At 35.6% G+C, this 21,444-nt stretch overlaps 1 protein-coding gene and 1 long non-coding RNA gene across 5 annotated transcripts in view; one reads left to right on the top strand and one right to left on the bottom strand.

Moving 5' to 3' along the window:
* Window positions 1-5,260: 5,260 nt before the first annotated feature.
* On the bottom strand, window positions 5,261-6,051 carry LOC145554216 (uncharacterized). The gene is made up of 3 exons (XR_014090251.1): window positions 5,921-6,051; window positions 5,738-5,840; window positions 5,261-5,513 (listed from the first exon to the last, which is right to left on the bottom strand). It is a non-coding gene; the product is annotated as an uncharacterized LOC145554216 (long non-coding RNA).
* Window positions 6,052-11,901: 5,850 nt separating this feature from the next.
* The window catches only part of LOC103461746 (alsin-like), a 34,698-nt gene continuing 25,155 nt past the window's right edge, over window positions 11,902-21,444 (top strand). For 2 of the 4 annotated variants that reach the window (XR_014086606.1, XR_014086607.1), the window contains exons 1-10: window positions 11,902-12,119; window positions 13,734-13,928; window positions 15,164-15,324; window positions 16,081-16,305; window positions 17,525-17,715; window positions 17,794-17,826; window positions 18,631-18,831; window positions 19,789-19,913; window positions 20,026-20,264; window positions 20,356-20,443. Coding sequence is in view for 2 of the 4 variants with exons in the window: in XM_081604533.1 (XP_081460659.1) it covers window positions 13,909-13,928; window positions 15,164-15,324; window positions 16,081-16,305; window positions 17,525-17,715; window positions 17,794-17,826; window positions 18,631-18,831; window positions 19,789-19,913; window positions 20,026-20,264; window positions 20,356-20,443 (1,283 nt within the window). In the remaining 2 variants the exon portion in view is untranslated. The remainder of the gene's footprint in view (window positions 12,120-13,733; window positions 13,929-15,163; window positions 15,325-16,080; window positions 16,306-17,524; window positions 17,716-17,793; window positions 17,827-18,630; window positions 18,832-19,788; window positions 19,914-20,025; window positions 20,265-20,355; window positions 20,444-21,444) is intronic. The other 2 variants (XM_081604533.1, XM_081604532.1) reach the window with 1 other exon arrangement.

Raw genomic sequence — 21,444 nt, 5'->3', positions numbered from 1 at the left:
GATTTGTGGATTTTGCATGAATTACCATGATAACTTGCAAGAGACTGGAGGGACTGATAGATATAATTTGACAGTAAACAGATAAAAACTACATTGATTTGATTGATAAAGTAATATTTTAGCACATTTAGTGTTTAGGCTAAAACTCACAGGGCCTCATAAAAAGCTATGGTGGGCCGGATCTGGCCCATGGGCCTCAGGTTTGGCACATGCGCAATAGATGATCCTCCACTAGCCATGTGATCTGACAAATACTTTGATCAGCATGATCTGATGCACATAATAACATTATGTGACATTTATCATATAAATATTGCTCAATGAATGCTGGAAGTTGTTATTCATTCATGTTGGTTTTGCAATCCCAGCTGCATGCATATTAAGCTCACGATTTTGGTCACTTGAGTGGTGTAAAATTTGAAAGTGGAATAAAATGCACTCCAAAACATACTGCCAAATTACAGCAAAATGGTTCACCAAACAAGAAGTCAGTATTCATTAGTTAATATATACGCTCCAGGCTTAAATCCAATAGAAAACCTTTGAGGTGATTAGCTTTGTTATGTTCATCCCCTATTAAAGTAAGAGAGGACATTAAATGAAGCACAAGTGGGCTAAACTTTTGGATTTAATAGCAATTTTCACAACTGCCATCCAATTTCTTTAAATTTTGTAATTGTTTTTCACTTACTATTGTTCTGAGGAATAAACTTAATCCCCATGTTAGCTGAAACAGCCCCAGTTTTCCACCAAGAAGTCATTTAGTCAGTTCCAAGAGCCTGAACACTGAGATGCACTAATTTAATTTATTCTATGTGCTATTAGCTTAATTAAATATTTAGAGCAGATATTTGTTTGGTTTACTGAAGAACCAGTAAACCACTCATCCTTAAAACACACAAACATTTACTAACCCAGGAGTATGAGCACGAACCCACTTATTCTATAGATTTCCTGCATGTTCATTTGCTTCTTAAAGCCATATGAATTAAACTATTTTGTCTCAAATAAGTCTCTGATATTCATATTTTTATTAATACATGCTATTCTCCCAAAGCGCCTTCATAAAAGGCAGCTTTTTGTGTGTTTTCTGGTGAGTACGATCATGCCAAATTACCCAGCGCCTAAAATATTCTTTATCAAGCTCCAGACATGTGTTTTCAATGTTCTTTAAATATACTGCCTCTGCACACACATATTCACACACAAAAACGCACATGCACAAGTATGATGCCAAATAGTTAAAAGAAAACCCCTCCCTTTACTCTCTGAGTCACAGTTTAGTATATCTCCATTTTGTTTTCTCAGTATTTCGTGTCAGAGAAATTTAACAGACATTTACTATGTTAAAACATGATGCTTATTTGCTAAAATATTAAACTATTACCGAAGCTATTTTCACAAAGAAACAGTTTCACCAAACAGTCACAGTAATTATTCTTGGAACAGAACATTTGCATAAAGTAAAATATCAAGCACCATTCATTCAGTCAAAAACCATGAATGAATGGCTTTCCACTGAAGGGACGAATGTTCGTGTGAGCGCAGGACGCTGTGGTCAGTAAGCCACTCTTGCTGCGTCTCTGTGGCCTGGCTGTAACCCTGCATGGGTTTACCCACCCACACATGCACACACGCAGCCTCTGCAGCCTTGTAAACCCGGGTTGTGTTGTTTCCAGCAGCAGTAATATTTTACGAGAGCTCGGTAGGAGAAATACAGGCTGCTCAGGTCACGACATGAGGTTACAGGCATGTCTGCTTTTGAGGGTTCTATCGAATTTGGGTTTTTGTTGTTGGTTTTTTTTCAGATGCCAAGCTACTATACGTGCAAACATTTTAAGTTTGGCATGCTCCAGATATTTTGTTTTTGAGAATGAGAGGCTTTATTGTAATCCTTTAAAACTGTTTTGAAAAGTTCTTCAGGCTTTGTGAAGGAGAGTGGTTCAAATGGGCAGATGAACAGCATCTGTAAGTCATGTACTTGATCAAAATAAACACAAGATGCATCATTTACTTAGTTTATCATATTAAATTAAATTAAATTAAATTAAACCTTTATTTAACCGGATTAAAACCGATTGAGATCAAGATTTCTTTAACATGGGTGACCTAGTCAAGAAAGGCAGGAGCATACATCATAATAGGCAACAGCAATAACAAAAATAGACAGTAAAAATTTATAAACTGCAAACAATTTGACAAAAACAGTGTTGTTGTGACACTAATAATGTCAAATGTAAAAACACAAGCACTGTTGACAAGATTTCCTTTGTTCTTTGCATTTTTGTAGGCTAATAATGCTATTATCATAGATAGCTATAAGCTATTAGCTTAGTTATGATATGTAACACATGTTAGCTATAACTTTTAGATAAATTAGCTAACATCTAACTTAACATAGAATAGACATGTGCTAGCTATTAGCTGGTTTAGCTACAGGTGTATAGCTAACTTACCATACGTTATGGTAAGTTAGAACTAGTAGTTCATTCTCTTCGTACTCAGAAGTCAGATTTTATGAGTTACCAGTGGGAAACTATCAGATCTAGGACATAAAAACAGCTTTTGTATTTAAAATTGTGTAGCAGTAGCCAATATAAACTATGTAGTATAAGGACCTCTGGTGGTTTTTATCTCTTTAAACAAGAAGAACACACAGTGCTCTCTCTATATCTTATTTTACCTTCACGTTAAGATAAATGTATTGCTATTAGCTTGTATTGCTAACAGCATTAACCACTACAACATTTAGCAAATACAGCTGTTTTCTAAAATGTTATTACCAGGTTCCAAGACTTCTGCAACAGCTGTCATGGCTAAGGGCTAATGGCAATAGCTATTAGTCCTTAGCCGATTAGCCTATAGATAACTGACTGTACATGATAGCGATGAGATTGTAAGAAGTTAACAAATAACCAACTTACAATTCATTAGAAATGTTACTCATCTCTATAGAGGTTTGTTGGTGCTAAAATAATTTATTTTAAGTCTCAAACTGTATTTTTCTTGGTATTTCAGAAAATTTTACCAAATGTGGACAAGGTTTACTAAGCCTTGATGATTCAGCTTTTTAATAAAATCCCTTGATAATGGTCAGGTGTTGGCAAAAGTGAGTGAAACTGGAGCCAAAGTCTAAGGAAATCATTTAGAAAGTCCCAACCCTATAGAGGCATTATTATTAAATAACCTTAAATGGTTATAAAACACTCTAACTTGGGATGATGCAAGATTCTTGCACATTATGTCAGATTTTAGATAATAGGCAACCAATGCTATTAATGACTACATAATTTCAGGCTCTTAATTTCTCACACAGCCCTCAGTTTCAAAGGTTCAAAACACTCTTGTTTTAGAATCTATTGATCTAATTGGTTTGTGAAAATCTGATCAGCTCTTGTTCTTTAGTTTACACACAAAGACAATGTTAAAATGTGAGATGACCACACCCACGGTAATTGAAAGCATTTACGTTGACATTGAATATCAGATGACCTGGAAAAAAAGAAATGAAATAAGATCATATCAGTAGCTACTGCCAGCAGCTGTGCTCTTTTAAGGTTTAATGTTTGGATCCAACACAAGAAAAATATTAAATGTTCCTTGTCTGAAATACCAGCCGTTGCTCTTTTTTTTCCCCTCTCTCTGTTTTAAGAGTTGTTGTAAAAGTCAGAGCCAAAACCTGCTGGATGCTTTTATGTAGAAAACACTAAAATTGCAAATAAGAGCAAATCACGAACGTGAGTAAATAGAAAAAGAATGGGGAAAAACAAAAGAAGAGACAACCATTGTATGTGGAGGGAGGAGAGATTAACTTGTTTCTTCATTAATATTAAAAAAAGTACTAATTTAAGCATTTATTATGCCTTGCCTGTCTTTGTTAAAGTGCATAAAACAAAGTATTTCAGCAAGACACCACAAAATTTGAATGTTTGACAACATCCGGCATCATAACTTTATTTCTCCCACTGTAACAAACCAAACCATGTGAAAATCAGGTAAAAACTGAACTTAATTGCGCTACTTATCTGATCCACAAAGTGCTGTAAGAGCAGTAAAAACCCGAATGTTCATGTGAAGAATGACTTCGACCGTTTGGATGCTGATCTTCAGTAATCATGAGGTCACGAGGTCACGGGACCAGATGTATCCCTTCTGTGTTCGTCTCAGGTCCAGTAGGTCGACTTCACGACAGACACATTCAGGTTGTCTGTATTTATTCTAACAAGAAGAAATCAAGTTGGTGGTTAACATCAGTCCAGCAGTTTCTGCCCCTTAGTTACAAACAGCAACTGAAAAAAGGGGCAGGAGCTGTCAGTTACCGGTTGCTACGGTAACCACCAACTTCCAAGAGCAACGTAACAGAACGTAAAACACCAAAATGTCTAGAAAAACAACTTATTGACTAAATAAAATAAATGGAATAATTAAATAATTTTGACAAACTTTACATCTATATAATTGTTAAAATAAAACCCTGTTACACATGCAACTTCCTCAGGAGAAATAAATGCACTTGGGTGTGTGTGACATCATCCAAGATGGTGGCCATGTCACCAATGCTTGAGGTGTTACAAATATAACATGGTGTGCTATAGTTACATGGTAGCGTTCACAGTATTTCTATTGTTTAAATTTAATTATTTCCTCTGATTATTTTGTGTACCCACAAAGTTAGTGTATCCTTAATGGCGGGTAGCAAAACCATTGAGAAATTAACTTTATCACAAAATAGATTATTATAGAGCTGAAAGAATAATTTTTATTATTTTAAATAATATTTTAAAAGGTTCTCTGTTGATGTTGGTTAACATTAAATTAATTGGGCCTTCTTTGTTGTTTTTCGTTACAGTGAATCAGTTTGTTTAACATTTCATAAATTTATTTGATGCGTTTGTTTATTTCGCTTAATATTTCTTGTAAAAAAAGATGGAAACATTGGCATTAATTTTCATAAATTTTTAAGTTTACTTTTACTTGATGGTTGTTTATGAATCTTAAAAATGATAATACTCTTATTTAATCACGTTATTGGTAAAGTTATTTGTTTAAGATTTGATACGTAAGTTTTAGGATTTGAGACTTGAATGCTTTCACTGTGGACTCATCGTTGGTCTTTCAGGCCTTTATCTGAGACTTGTGAATATGTACTTAAGACTTACTTGTGTCTAAATTCTGTTTTTGTCTTGATTTTACACTTGAGTATGTGAATATTGATGTATAAAGCAGAGTACTTTAAATAATGACAGTCCAATGATTTTTTTATATCTCATTTTATTAGTATGGTGTATAGATCCAATAACGTTACATGTAAAGATTTAAAGCAAAGCCAAAAAGGCTTTAGTTAAAATACAATGTTTTTGATATAAAATTATTAATGCAGATCAACACAAACAAAAACATAGGTTTTCATTTGCTTGTTTAACATCTTTGAGAGCAGTGGAGTCTTCAGTTCCTCTTGACACATACATATGAGCGAGTTGAGGTACAGGGATAACTCCTCCAGCAGCCAGTCGCTGTGAACACCAGAAAGAGAAGTCAGAAAACCAAACGGCAGAAAAACTCTAAAATAATCAATCACGCCTTTCAAAACTGACTAACAGATCTCAGTTTTACAAGAAACTAAAACTGGATTAAGGCAATTAATTAATTATGACATAAAATAATGTATATTATCAAGGTAAACTGAGTCTTTGAATCTTCTCAGAAATGGGAAATCATCCTGCACAGTTTCATTTACCAAGATAATTCATCGTTGCACAGCGGTTTGAGCTAAAAGGCTGTCCAGCACACCAGTTTGCATCCAGAAAATTTCTTCCATCACTCCACAACCAAACAGAACTCTGGAAACAATAATATTACAGATTACATATTTCATTTAATAGTTTATTGAAAAAGCTACAAAAAGCATTTGTACTGATACCTCTTGTGCATTAGTGGCTCCAATCCATATCTCTACTTGGGAGTTCACTGAATCTAATATCAGCCTGTGAATGAACTGGTATTCGTCATAACTATGAATTGATGCAAGGTTTGCCTCCATGGTCAAGCAGTTTTGCTGCAGAGGAGACGTAGGTAATGTTTAGTATCAGATAACTAATATTGTACAAGAAAATTGGTGATGATTTAAACAAACCAAAATTTTTCCCCAATGAAGTCCTTCAACCTGAGGCTGGGGAAACTGTTCCAGATGGTGAGTCTGATTAATTTTGTTTGTAATTTATTGATACGTTTATTGATAAATACCACTCATCATATTTATTTTGCTACAGGAAATACTTTACATCAGAATTTTAGAAACCTCAGTTGAATTCTTACAATAATTTTAGTCATTTTGAGAAAAAAATATTGTGGTATTTACAATGTCAGTTTATAACAAACTAAATAATGTTTCAAAAGATCAAGATAAAAAATTTGACTTCCTTGTGTTAACAGATTATTACTCTGGTTATTATTATTATTATTTATTTATTTATTATTTATTTATTTATTATTTATTTTAACAAATAAGTGCAATTTTTTTCTCTTTTTGAGAGAGACTGGCAGTTAAAGTTTTTTTTTGTGCAGTTTCATTGATAAAAGTATAATAATTATTAAAACACTCATCCACAAATTCTTAGTTTGAAAATTGGCTGCCTCTGTCTGGAGTAATGTTTTGGATGGCTACTTTTACTTTCACTTTTAGAGTTGAAGTAGTTCTACTTACTAGAGTACGTTTTTGGGTGCTCTGCCCAGCTCTGTGTTAACCAGAGATTTTTCCTGTGTGTTGTCAGGAGACCCCCAGGTCTTGACGGTGCAGTCTTGTCCTTGGGGCTGGTCTCTGTTCAACGGTCGATGCTATCGGTACTTTTCAACATATAACACTTGGGCTCAAGCTGAGGTGATCTTCTGTCCCTTTCATCACCAATTTTCTTGTACAATATTAGTTATCTGCAGTGGTGGGAAGTAACGAAGTACTTAAGTACAATTTTCGTGTATCTGTACTTTACTTAAGTAGATTTAATAATGGGTACTTTCTACTTTTACTCCACTACATTTTACAGTAAGTATCTGTACTTTCTACTTCACTACATTTCTACAAAACTGTCGCGTTACTCGTTACATCCAAGTCGCATTGCTCTTCCGTTAAAATATGAAGTTCAGGTTCTTAAGGTGGCACCGTAAAATCCGAGCAATAACGTGACTTAGTGTCTGTTGTCACCCGTCGCCTCCACCTTTACTCGCACGCAGAGCTCCAGACATGCGCAGTGGTTTCCTCTGAGCGGGAGAAGCTCTGTCTAATCGTCAGTAATATAATAGCGCTGCATAAATCATAATATATGGCGACATGTAAAATCAGCAGCGCTTCGCTTTCACAGACGGTGGGGACTTCGTCCAACTTTTAGCGTCACTTGGAAGGAAAGCTTAAAGAAAGGTAAGATCTGTGCTAGCAAAGCTAGCTGTACAGAGACACATGTTGCATCTGATGAAAAAAAGTTGTCACTCATGCACTGAATTATTGTGTGGAGGTGTTGACTGAGGTGTCGCATATATGGGACAACGCTGGTACCAAAGTCTGCAATATAGTGATATGACATTCAGGAACGATCCGATTCTTCTGGACGGATCTTTACTAAGTCCTAAGGACTGAAGCCGTTCTTTGTTCTTGTGTACACTGCGGTAGCTATATATATATATATATATATATATATATATATATATATATATATATATATATATATATATATATATATAATCGCTGAATAAGTAAAAGTTGAACGTATGAACACAGAGCATGCTCATTGCTCATTGATTGATTTCGTCTCCTGTCATGGTGGCAAACATCGCAGTGGGAGGGAGGGTGAGAACAGTCACGGTGCTCATTCTGCTTAGTTACTTGTTGCGCCGTTGGACAGTGTTCATAGTTGAACATTTACCGTTAATTGCGATGTTTCAGTTGTGGGTTCTGACATGGGCAGTATGGGCAACCAACCGCCCAGGGCATTATTTTTCTAGGGATAGCAAGAGACCTCTGCGGATTATAGCACAGCGATGAAAGCAAAACAGAATGAAGTGAGTTTTAATTGATACTGGTTAAATTCATTTCAGCTCTTAAGTATTTAATATCTAGTTGTTTTTATGGGAATGTGGATCTTTCAGATCAATCTGAAAAGCAATTTTGATAGGTAAACTTAATGTTATTATGTCATTTAGCGCGGGGCGCTGGTCTTGGGTTCGGTGGTCTTGACTACAACTCTGCTGCATGGCTCCTTGGTTGCATGTCCTCCACCCCCCCCCCACACCTTCTTTACATCCCCTTTCAGTTAGATTTCTTTCTAAATAAATGTGACTAATGAAGTTCATGCTATGTTAGGACAGGAGACAAAATGTTTCCATCCCTGAAATTATGATCTATAGAATCACATATCTAAGTCTAAACTGTTACAGAGAATACACACAATAAGAACATGTTTCATCTGTGGCATTGTTCATTAAAATGGCACATTTCTGATGTATTAAAATTAAATACGATCGGCACACTTAATGATATTAGCGATTAGGTAATGCATTCAGCGAGTACTTTTACTTTTAATACTTAAGTATTTTTAAAAGCCAGTACTTTTTTACTTTTACTTAAGTAAAATGTTAATGTGGTACTTTGACTTTTACTTGAGTACATTTTTGACTGTGTATTTGTACTTTTACTTAAGTAAATTTTTTGAGTACTTTCTCCACCACTGGTTATCTGATACTAAATAAATCAGATAACTAATATTGTACAAGAAAATTGGTACTAAATAAATCAGATATTCACATACTCAAGTGTAAAATCAAGACAAAAACAGAATTTAGACACAAGTAAGTCTTAAGTACATCCACCAAAGTCACTAAACCTTTAATTAAACATCTTAAACAAAATAATTTGAAAAATGGTGTAAACTTAAAGATGGAATAGGTTTCTTGTACTATATGCACTTCTGAAAAACTTTAATGAAGATGCAACTGAAAACAGTGTATTGTCTTAGAATCCCAGTCACAAAACACAGGAATTGATATTTATTTTGCAGAAAATTATTAAAGGGAAAACTTCTGTACTCCCTCGTCCCTCACTGGGGTCAGGAGGTGCTGGTGCCCATCTCCAGCTAACCTTCCGGGCGAGAGGCGGGGTCACCTGGACAGGTTGCCAGTCTGTCACAGGGCAGAAAACTTCACGTATAACTATGAAATTAACATCTCACGTTTTTTTTGTGGGAGCGGAATAGAAAGCTATTTGGTTCTTATTTTCTTTAGAGATATCATCATGATTTTTAAACTAATGTTTTCTTCTCAAACTAGAGGAGAAGAAAACTGATGTCCGACTTCCTGATGAATTTATTATTACATTTTTGGTCTTTAAAGTCAAAATATTTATAGTTTATTTAAAAAAAAAAAAGACATTTTAGTTCCATTAGTCTTTTTATTTCTCAAATGTAGTATCAGGCATTTTTTTCTATTTTTTACATATGCCGTATGTTTGTCCTGAACTTGATCTTTATTATTAACTCCTCTTTATTCCAAACTAACTTTTAGCTGCATAAAATAGATGGTTTCATGAGTAAAAAAAATCATGTCTCTAATTAGTCAAATCACAGACTGTTAAATTGAATATTAATACATATTAATGAGTATTTTTTTTACCATCTTGGAAATATGGCAAAGTTCACAGAGCAAGGTCTGTAGCATAAAACTTTAATAAAATCAGTTTTTAAAAGTAAAGTATTGAAATCATTTTTGTTTCAATATTTACACCTTCGCTCTTACTCTTCTGAACATATGTGATTACATAAAATTTTGCTCTGTATTCAACAAGACACAAACGCATTTTAACAGCCAAATATCTCCAGTAATGACTTAGGAAAGCAAAATTATCTTTACTGTACATTTTAGAATATATTTTTTTGTTGTTGTAGTTGTACTTTTAACAGCACAAATGCCTGGAAAAGTCCCGCCATTTTGGATGTCGAAGTTACGACACAGGGCATACTACTGTCCCAATTCTCACATTTTTGCCCACTTGTAATCTGCTCACTCAAATTCTTATGTGTACTTAATCCACACTTTATAGAGGGGCGCAGGGTGCGCACTGAGCATTGGGACCGGGCCGTAGATACATGTTAGGATCGACTTATATGAGTTCACAGAAGAGTGATGTCACTATGTATTCTTTTACTTGCCATTCATAGCTGCGCTGCTGGAGTTGAACACTTCTGTTAACAAAATGAAACCTGGAGATGTAGGTATTATTAATTTAGTGCAGTGAGCCACAGAAAAAGGAAAAATAACACGTTTTACCTTCTGAAGACCGATTAGGCTTATGGTACTAAAGGTTGGTCCTAACATGGATAAGTCCTAATATCGGTAAAAATACAAACTGTGTCATTTTTTGAAAAATAAAAAAAAACAGAAGTATCTTTATCAAAGTAGACTACTCTTAATAAACGTACACAGTAAGTCGTCATGAAAAATCACTGATGATATTATGATTTATTACTTGTTGACAGACAAAATTTTTATGACAAACATTTATTTCCACAGAGTAATTTGTAGGAGCATTACATCAGAGGATCGCCATCTGAGGCATGCCTCCAACATCACATCTTTTCCCAGTGCCTCTCTGTGGAAGTCATTTCTTTACATGTTCCTCAGTAGATTAAACTTTTTAAACATAGTAACCTAATTTGTCTTCTTTTTGAAAAATACTTACCGGTAGTATAAATATCGCCAATTATGTTTGTTCTATTTAAGCAGAAACTGTTGTTAATCCATAATGCTTGTCATTTTTCCATGTTCTAATCTATAACATTAAACCTGAAAATTAACATCAAATACTTCCACTTCTATAGTTTGTTTTATTTTTCCAACCATCAGTCATTTTGGTGAAAAGTGATGAAAATGCCTTAACTCGTATTCATTTAGTTTTGATTACCCATTCATTGGATCAAATCTTAGCTGAGTTTGTTCATAAAAAATTTTTAGCTGGTTGTTTTAACTTTTTAAATTTCCCCAACTTTTACTAATTTATAGTTTAGCATTGAATGGCAAGTATACACAAGTATTTCCTTGTATTTCCTCCTGTTTATTGTCAAAAATGTGTTGTGTCCTTATCTGAGTGCTTTGCAGCTCAAGTGAGTGAGACCTCTGCTGTTCAGATGCATACATTACTAGTCGATTGTGAAAAGCAAATAAATGACTAATGGATAATTATCTAATTTACTGGATAATTTATTGGTACATATGATACACTTTACAAATGTTCAAAGATCTACTACTATTGGTATGAAAAATCTATATTTGTGGTTCAATTTACAGGATAAAGTATTCATTTTTGTTGTTAAATATTAGAGCTGAAATGTTAATTTCTTTGTTATGAGTCCTGAAAAAATATCTAAAATATAACAAAAATATTTTTATCAGACTTTAAAGAATAAACCTTAGTAAAACACTATAAATAATACAGTGTAATAAGAGTCTCTAAACAAAGTTTATCAGAACACAATAAGAGGTAAAATAGTAAGGCTTTGTTTATGATACTAAAATTACAGGATCTGTTTTGAGATAGTAAAAAAAATAGCCTTAAGTGGTTTATTTATTTATTTTTTATGATTTTTTTTTGTAAATCAAAATTGTGTAAATTAAACTTTAAAAATAAGGCAGAAAACAAATGCAAAACTTTTTATTATAATTTAAACTTTAACTTTCTATTTTAGCCTGATCCAATTAAGAATACCACAGCTCTTGAAATTGAATCAGAGTATGCCCTCTTTCGTAGAATAGAATATCTCTACAACTGACGGCAGTTAGAATCGCATCGGAGTGGGACCTCTTTCGTACACCTTCGCTTTTCTGTCACAGCCTCATCAGCGGCAGTTACAGGTGTGTCGTCACCGCGATGTTTGTCCCTGCGCGGATTCCATCGCACAGTTTATCGTCCCTCCCAACAACATCAAGTGTACTTCTGCTTTCTGAACTCCTGCAGTGATTTAAATATATTAAAATTCATTAGCTCGCCGTATCAGCGGTGCCAGTCACACCAAATTATCGTACTGAAAGCCGCCGCGACAAAACAGCTTCTTCACTTCCAGACGAGTTTGATGGAGTCGCTGGTAAGTTTAATTAGCCTGTTTAGCTTCGGTAGCTGCGCTAGCCACTAAGTTAAATCGCTATTCGACTGCCGAATATATTGAAAGACATCGTTTACTTTCTATTCAATTAGCAATGTGCAAATACAGTAAAAGTGGATAGAAAGAGAAAACGTTTGTTTCTGGTGTAACACTGTAATACGCATGTCTGTCAGCAAGTTCAGAGTGTGAATGACTTTAACAATAAATAAATCAGCGGGGTGTTTACAGAGCAACCTGCATGAAGATAGGAGAGAGGACAATCATAAATCTGTTTCCTTCACTTTAACTGGATCTCTGTGCAGAGTTTGAGTTTGAAGGATTAAGACTAAACAAGACTAGTATGAGTTCAGCAACTATTTACAAGACATTGCAAGGACGGAATCGTATGTATTGTATTTAGATTTTGTTAAAAAAATAATAAATCTAGTATGTAATTTAGTTCTTTTTACCTTTACACTTAAAAAAAGGTAAACAGACTCCACCTTCAGTCAACATCAGTATCAAAACAAACTACATAATGACTCTTTAGTGGGGTACAGGAAAGTTTGATCATTTTGAGTACAACTTGGCAGCATCATGCTGTGGGGATATGCTGCGTTCCAGTTGTACTCAGAACTGGGGGATTCTGACGTCACAGTCACCTGGAAAAATCACCTGCAAGTCAAATTTCCCACCAGGAAATCTGGAGCAACTCTGACTATCCCGAATATGTTTTGTGTTTCAATAATATGGCCACTTTTCAGATCAAAATAGTACTATTTTTTTGGAAACATGTTTATTTTATAACACACATGTAAGGGAAAATAAAATAAATGCTACATCTAGAGCCGACAGCTCTAATTAAAAATGGTTGCTTATTGAAAGTGAACCTGAAAATTATGTTTGTAAAAGTACTGCGAACAATGTCTATGGATGCCGCCATGTTGAAATTCTGACACGTTAAATAGTTGTGAGAAGGTGGTCTTCTTCTGCTTGTTTAATTGCATTTAGGAAGCAACATTTTGGTGTATTTCTGCCATTTATATGCTAAATATATATTGGGTATATTTATAAATTACTAAAATAACTAAATAAAACATATATCCTCTACATTAATTAGATTTTTTAGGTACCCAACCAAAAAAATAACATTACGAACTGAAAACTTTGTCCAAAGGAACATGATCTGTTTAGAAAACCTCCTGAATAATTAAACATGGTGATGGCAGCATAATGCCGTGGGGATAGTTGTCTTCATAAGGGGTTAGGAAATGTGGACAAACCTTAGAAAGCTTGTTGGAAGTTACAAAAGACGAGGGATTTGGTGTTCACACACCATTCAATTAGGTGGAGCTTTAGCTTTGTTGCTAAGAATTGTGGGTAAATATTTTAGCATTCAGATGTTCTAAGATGGTTGACAAAAACCCCAAAAGACTTGTGCGAAGTGCTGAATATGAATCTTTTTTTCTCTCTGATTTTTGATTGCTTTATCTGGTAGAAAATCAAATCCCAATAAAATTTTATAAAGTTATTGTTTTTGGTTATGTAAGCAAGATGTGTTAAAGTTATGGACGATTTTGCTTGACAAGGTCTTAATCTGTCTTATCTGTTGAGCAGAAGTTCAACAAACAAGAACCTGGATCCAAATGAGCAGAAGAGGCATCAACTCAGGACGGAGGAAGCTCCTGTCTTTATGTCAGCTGAACGTAATCAGAAGAGACAACAGATGAGTTTTGAGTAAAATGTTCATAAAGGGGCTGTTGCCGTGCTGGAGCTCTGAGAGCATGAAGTGATGGAGAAACCAGAAGGAAGGTGAGCAAACCATGACAATCTGTTTCCACTAGTGTTCAAAACAAAATCACAATTTTAAAAAATCAGATGGATCCCTCATCTGCTCTGTTAGGTTTCAGTTTTAGTCTTGTAGAGTTACTTTTAATTAGGTTTGTGTATTAATGCCGTTTCACAACAAAAGCAAGCCTTTTCTTTCTGTATTTCTGAATTATGATGTGAAAAAGTCTGCCATGAAGTGTTTTGGACTGACTGTATCAACTTTCCTAATAATTTTCTATCATATACTGATACTGTGCTGATGTGTTTATGTGACTACAACAAATATTAGAGATCATTGTGAGGTTCATTTTTGTTTGTTTGTCATGTGGAATCCATTATAAATTTTCAGAAAATTAAACACATTTTAGTTATATTCTACAAACTTTCTGTCTTTTTTTCTGCATATTTTGTCACAACTGTTTGATAATATCAATTAACAAACATAAAATTGTCCGTTTATGGCCAACGTACAGGTGAATTCACCTGGAGCTGTTTTGTTTTTGTTGTATCTCGTCTTTTATGTCCCTAAGATGTTTGTGGACTGTAAGTAATCCTGTAAGTTTTAATTGAAAAATAATTTTTTTAAATCCATCAGTTGATCTGGTTAAATGTGATCTTTGTTAAATGATCCCCTGTAAGCTGTGAAATGTTTTGCATTTATTTTACAGAGAAATGAAGTGTTTTCTGCTTTGGCTAGTAACATTTCTGATATTTCAATTTTAAACAGGCTTTTTGCTATACTTCATTCTTATACATAGCATTAATTTATCCCTTAAGTTTAGGAGCTTGTAAATTAAGGTAAAAATATGTAAAAATCCTTAAGAGAGTTTAAAGTTAAGTTCTTTCAGCAAAAACGATCAACATGGCTCAGTTTTTTTTTTACTTTGTGATATATTAAGAGAATAATTTATAAATTTCTCCTTTACATGATTGTGATTCATGTTTGCTATCATTCAGACGTATAGCGACCGTTTGAGTTTTAGATTTGTCTTCTCTTTGAAGAGTGCTGGCATGTCTGGGCGTGCAGATCCCATATAAGCCTTTTCAACTTTAGGGATGAATGAGATGGTATGCTAACTCCTTTATCTCTTCAATCTTTCACTTTCAGACGGCTTTCTCTTTCTTTTCGTCTGTTTTTTATGTCGTAATCGGCTGCAACATTTGCTCTAACGTTGTGCTCAGTTAAATGCCAGAGTTTGTTGTTTCTGTGCCGGCAGCCCTGCGGATGAGAGAGGCCTCCAGCCTCCAGACAGAGGCCTCCTCCATGTCTGGCCTTCAGGGGGAGGAACCCAGCAGCTCTGCCCAGAGACGGTGCTGCTGTCCAGGCCCGTAATGCACGTGTCCCTGGGAGAAAACCACGGCATCCTCCTGACACAAGGTGCGTTTTTAATGTAAACTTTACTACTTAGGGAATCATCTTGGAGTGCTGCCAAGATCTTGATTTTTGATTTCTAATAAAACTTTTGGTCATTTGAGAACGGTTAGACACTGGACTGAATAAATAGAAACGTTCCATGATCTTCTTTGCTGATATAATGGAGAGAAAGGAAGATATTTGTATTCAGGATTGAAACGATTGATTGTGACAAATCAATTTTTAAATTTTCAGAAAATGAAACACAATTTATCTAAATTCAAATTCACTAAAGGATTGCTAAGTTACTGCATTTTAAGCAATAATATGTTCATTTTAATATTTAATAAAGAAATTGAATGAGTTACATAATCAATGTATTTCTAATATTGTATAAGAAAGGCTTATGTGGTTAATTAATTATCAGCAATTAACTATATGTTAACGATTAATTGCGATTAATCGCCAACATAATTTCTACAATAATTGTTAGTTACTTTTAAAATTAATTTTTAATTTTAAAAGTTAAAAAAACATTATTGCTGTCAGTCTGCAGTTAGCGACTATTTTAGTAAAAAATTATTCTGACAATTACTCAGTTACTCTGATAAGAAATTGGCACATTCTACATATTCTTTTAAGCATTTTAATGCAATATAAGATGTACGTTAAAAAATTGTGAACAATTAATTCACTTCTTTTTTTTTTTATAAGAAAATAAACATTTTATTGCCTAAAATGCAATTACAGCATTCCTTAGTGAACGGTGTTGTTTTCCAGGGGGTCTGGTGTTCTCGTTCGGGGAGCTTTCCTGGAGGGGGGTGAGCGTCCCGGTGTCGGCTCCGGTGCTGGAGGCCTCTTTGCTGGGGAGGACGGTGGTCCATGTAGCCGCTGGGGGCTTCCACTGCGGCGCGATAAACGAGCAGGGCGGCGTTTACATGTGGGGGGAGAACACTGCAGGACAGTGTGGGCAGACGGACAGAGCATCTTTCACAAACACTACAGGTTTGTTTATTTCATCATGTCAGACCAGTTTTTGGCAAAAATGTTTGCTTTAAAGGGGCAGTATAATGTAAAATCAATGTTATAATGTTATTCTTTCATGCACGTTTGAGGAATCCCTCAATCTTCTGTGGCACCAATTCGGGGTGCATAAACCCAAAACTCTTCATTGGAGCTGTAGTCAAGCTTCCTCAGCTCCTGCAGACTAGCGGCAGCAGAGGTTGGCAAACACCTGGTGAAACTGGGTGGCCTTCTCAGTCCAAAGCTCCTGAGAACGTTTGTAAACGGCATAATGGAAAGGTATTGCTGTGATGACATACTGAAGGCGGAGTGTATGAAAGAGCAGGAGCTTCTTAAAGAGACAGAGACGTCAATTTACAAAGTAAAATGTCTTTTAAGTAATGTTTGATATATGAAGACATGTCAAAATAACTCGTTTTGCTGGATGATAAATTGTTCCAGAAATTATTGCAATAAAAGATGATGTTGTTTTGAGACAATTTTCAAGTAATATTTTGATAATAATTAAAGTTTACTCTCTTAAAGACTAATAAAGTTTAATTTTGTAAATAACACTGCACATTGAAACTGGAATGTGCAGCTACAAAAAACAATAAATAAAAAGCATAAACAGATTATGATGGCTAAACAAAATGATCCTTCCAAAAATATGAATAATCAAAATGGAAATTATTTGGCTCATTTTAATTTATAACACAATTAATAGCTTATTATGACAGGCGTAGATATAAACAGCATTTTTTAATAACTTAAGATAACATATTTATTGTGCTAAAACGTGGCACCAAATGTCTCTAAAATATAATTTCATTAAATGCCGTTTTGCCTCACATCATTTATTTTGCTTCTACACTGTGCAGTAGCTCTGTCTGCACTGATGAAGATTCACTCACCTCAGCATGCTGGATGCTTTGAGTGGATAATAAATTGAGCCAAAATTGATTGGCTCACTTTAACCACTCATAGACTCTGGATGTGTCATTAAACTTTGAGTCCAAGGTGCCGTCATTGAATATTGCTGGAAAAGAGATTTCATGGAAAAAGTAACAAACTGTAATAATCTACACATTATCTAAAGCTGCTCCTTGAAATATTCAAAACACTTTGCTTTCAAGACAGGAGTTGACATTTAAAAGTTCAATTTAATTGCTATATTTCTGTTTATTGAGGTAATAATAAAGTGAATGCTTCCCTGTGACAGTTCCTGAGCCGTGTCCCGTCACTGTGGTGGACAGTGAGGTTGTTCCTCCCGTGGTTGTTCGGGTCGTGAGCCTCGCCTGTGGACGGGAGCACAGCCTGGCTCTGTCGGCCCAAAACGAGCTGTGGGCCTGGGGGAGCGGCTGCCAGCTTGGCCTGGTCACCAGCACCTTCCCAGTGTGGAAACCTCAGAAGGTATCCTCAAGGCTGAACATCAGTTCCTCCTATATTTGATTTTATTAATCAGATTCTCATTGTTATCCGTTTGTGAAGGTTGAACATCTGGCAGGCAGACATGTGATTCAGGTCAGATATACGTTTGTTGTTTTTGTGCGATATGTATAAAATGCTTTTCCGCCTCTGATGGTGTTTTCAGACCTGATAGTCCAGTAGAATCGGTTCGATTGGGAACCAAAGCTGCTACATTTGTTATGTTTTCAGCTGACACAGTTTGGTTTCACACTGCACCTCCTAGCCTGTGGTGGCGCTGCACCAAGAACTACTGAAGGAAGCAACATGAAAACCTCTGAGGAAGACACTGAGCACATCTTACTTATTCACAAAATTTAAACAAAAATGAAGTGGCATCAGATTTAAGTGGTTATAGGATTTCACTTTTTTCTTTGTTAAAAGACAATGAGTCATTTCTCCTGCTAGACAAACATGTTGGTTTTGGTTGTATTTACCCAGAATGCCTTGAGTGAAGTCCACTTCCTGCTTTTGGAGTGATTTCTGGTTCATTTGCATTCATATTCTTTGGAACCGCCAGGTTTTTAGGCAGACTAGAGTTTGTTTTTGGTCAATGTCAGAGTTTGACTGTTCCTCCCCAAACCAACCAACTCCATATTTGTTTACATTATGTGAAGAAGTAAGTTGTGCTCTGTCTCTTCTTCAGATAATTTCTGGTCATTTCCTTCAGTTGTTCTTGCTGCAGAGCCTCCATGGGCGAGGAGGGGAACAAATTTTTCAATTAGTTTGGATCATTTGGCAGTGCAGTGTGAAACCAAATCAGACCAGCTGACGATGTAGCAAATGTTGCAACTTTGGTCCCCATTCAAACCAAGTCTACTGGACCACCAGGTGTAAATGTTTCTGTTTTGTCTCTTGTAGGTGGCATGTGGTGCCTACCACAGCCTGGCACTTGTCCGCAGTTTACCTGCTCAGGACTTTAGTGCTCAGAGTACCCCGAAAATCAGGGAGCGGGGTCGGTCACCTCAGTGCCCGTTGGCAGACAGGGAGGAACTGGCTACAACCGATGATGCAGTCTACTGTCCGCTCGGGGTGGAGCTCTCTGAAGTCACAAGAAGTGAGGTAGAGACGCCATTTTTGTTTGCTGCAAGTTAAAGAGAGCAGCAGTTCCTTTGCTTCGCAACAATAATGGGCAATGAACTAATATAAGTCTGAAACGTTTGGGATATTTTGGTTTTATTTTGACTGATTTGATTAAAGGGGCAGTATTATGTATAATAAATTTGTTTGTTTAGCTTTACATCATGTTGTAATGTCATTACCTCATCAAAAACAAACCTGGAGTGTTGCTTTGAGTCTTTCAAGCATGTTTGACAAATCCTTTAATCTCCATGGCAACAGAATGCCTGGTTGGACCAAGCCCCGCCTTCGAGATGTAGCTCCTCCCCCACTCAGCTCCTTCAGACTAGACGGTAGCAATTAGCAAACACCTGGTGGAGCTGAGCACCAGCTGATCTCATTACAGTAGCTGGTAAAAACTTTGTTAAATGGTTAATAGAGGAGCCATGTTGTGATGACTAAAATGTATAAATGTATATATACAAAAATTTACCAAATTTGAAAATACAGAATATGAATAAATATAAAATATGTATAAATATTGCACAGAGGTAGTGTTGTTGCACAATGTAAATATTGCCTTGAAATTACATAATACTGCCCCTTTAAACTGCAGATAACTGTACAACCTGGTGTTGTATTCAACCATCCACTTTACTGAGTGTGTTGGTGTTTAAAAAAAAAAAGAAATCCAGATTTCATTAAATGCCTTTTTGTCTCACATCATTTATTCTGCTTCTACGCTGTGCAGTAGCTCTGTCTGCACTGATGAAGATCCACTCACCTCAGCATGCTGGATGCTTTTTTGAAATTAAAAATTAAATCCTCAAAAAGACATGTAGGTGAATGTTCTGGAGAGGCCTAGTCAAAGCCTGAATGTAGTGGATAATTTGTGTGAGGATGTGAAAAGTGCTTTCATAGTTCTTATCTCTTGCTTCTCCTCTTTGATGTGCATTCCAGCCTTCTTCCCGGAGACGGGTTCCCAGGCCGCGGCTCCATCCGGCTGGAATGTCATCTGGCAGCAGCCGCGGCTCCTCAGCCAGTTTATCTTCATTCTCTGATGACAGCAGATCTAATCCTAAACAGTACCGTGTCTTTAAATATGTCCTCCATCTTCCATCAAAAAAAAAAAAAGTGTTTTCTGACTGATGAAATATTTTTCCTTATGTCTCCATTTTCTGCTCTCTGAACCTTCAGGAGAAATTTCCCAGCATGCAGCAGGCTGGAGGCTGAGGAAAACAGAGCGGAGTGCGCGTCGCAGACTGACGGCAGCCCTAAAACTAATCCGGCGGCGGATTGGGCCGCCAACAAGGACTCTGCGTTTTCTGACGACCTGGAGCTCCAGAGTTTGCTTGATAATCTTTCTGTTCAGTCGGAGTCGCAAAACGCCACGGCGACGGGCGACACCGACTCAGTGAGCAGCCAGACCGGATCAGGTTCGGTTTGGATTTCTTTTTCTTACTCAGTTTTGGTTCTTACTTTCTTTCCTGTAATGCTTCCTCTTCTCTCTTTTAACCTTTCATCCAGAGGACAGCTGCATTTCTTCAACTCCGTCTTCAGATTTATTGACTTCAAGTTACAAAGATGATTCAATTTTCAAGATGCAGACAAACAAGTAAGAAGAGCTTTAGCTGAACCAATCACTTTTTGTCATCAGTCTGAGAATATTTAGTACTGTACAAAACAAGGTTCTGTGACCTGATGATCAAAACAGATTAATACGTTTAGTTGTTGCAGAGCATTTTATTGTTTAGAGCTCAGTTTATCAATAACATTTAATCAAGATTGCTCAGTGTGATTCCCAAAAGAGAAAAAGTACAAATGATTCAATTGGATTTCCATTTTTAGGCTGAACACAGAAAGCTTTTTACACTGGTAACTTCACTTCTTCAGTTAATTTCTTTCATATTTTTTGTTCAAAGTTTTTAAAAAATATTGCTAGTATTTCAGTTTGTCAGAAGAGATGGAACATTTTGCATTTGCTGTAAATGGACTTTTTCTGTTTCCTGCATTTTTTCTGTGAGCTGCAGTTTATATTTTATGAATTTATTTACTCTTTATTTAACCAAGTAAGTTGATTGGGAACAAATTCTCATTTTCAACAATGACCTGTTTAGAAAACATTAAAACATCAAACAACATAATGTCATAAATCAGAGAGAAAAATAGAAATGCAAAATTTTTGTTTGTTGTTTTTAATACTGGAATAAAGTTGTAAGTTGATGATAAATCTACATCAAACTGTATTAAAATGAGGAATACTGAGCGTCTTCTGAAGTCATAGTTGGTATTAGATTTACAAATAAGAAAATACTTAATCTTTTATCACGTCTGCATTAAATTTTTGTCAGCCCAGGGCTTTGAAACAAATTCTTTAAATGTCTGAATTCATTTAAAAGAAAGAACCCCTTCGTGCTGAGCTGCTCACATCAGATCTTCATGAATCTATCGAAGCTTTTTTCTCATTAAAACAACTTTTTTTCATAAATTTATGGCAGTATTGTGTCTTTGGAGCTGCTTTGGCAGCACCTTTTATGCCAATCCAACAATAACCTGCATATTTATGCATTTCTATTTATGGATGGATGTTCAAAAGTCTCAAATCTAAAGTTAAGG

This window comes from Poecilia reticulata, chromosome 2, assembly GCF_904066995.2.
Source record: "Poecilia reticulata chromosome 2, P_reticulata-male-v2, whole genome shotgun sequence".
Taxonomy (NCBI): Eukaryota; Metazoa; Chordata; class Actinopteri; order Cyprinodontiformes; family Poeciliidae; genus Poecilia; species Poecilia reticulata.
Note: the sequence above shows the minus strand (reverse complement) of the source record. Positions and strands in the feature narration are given on the sequence as shown.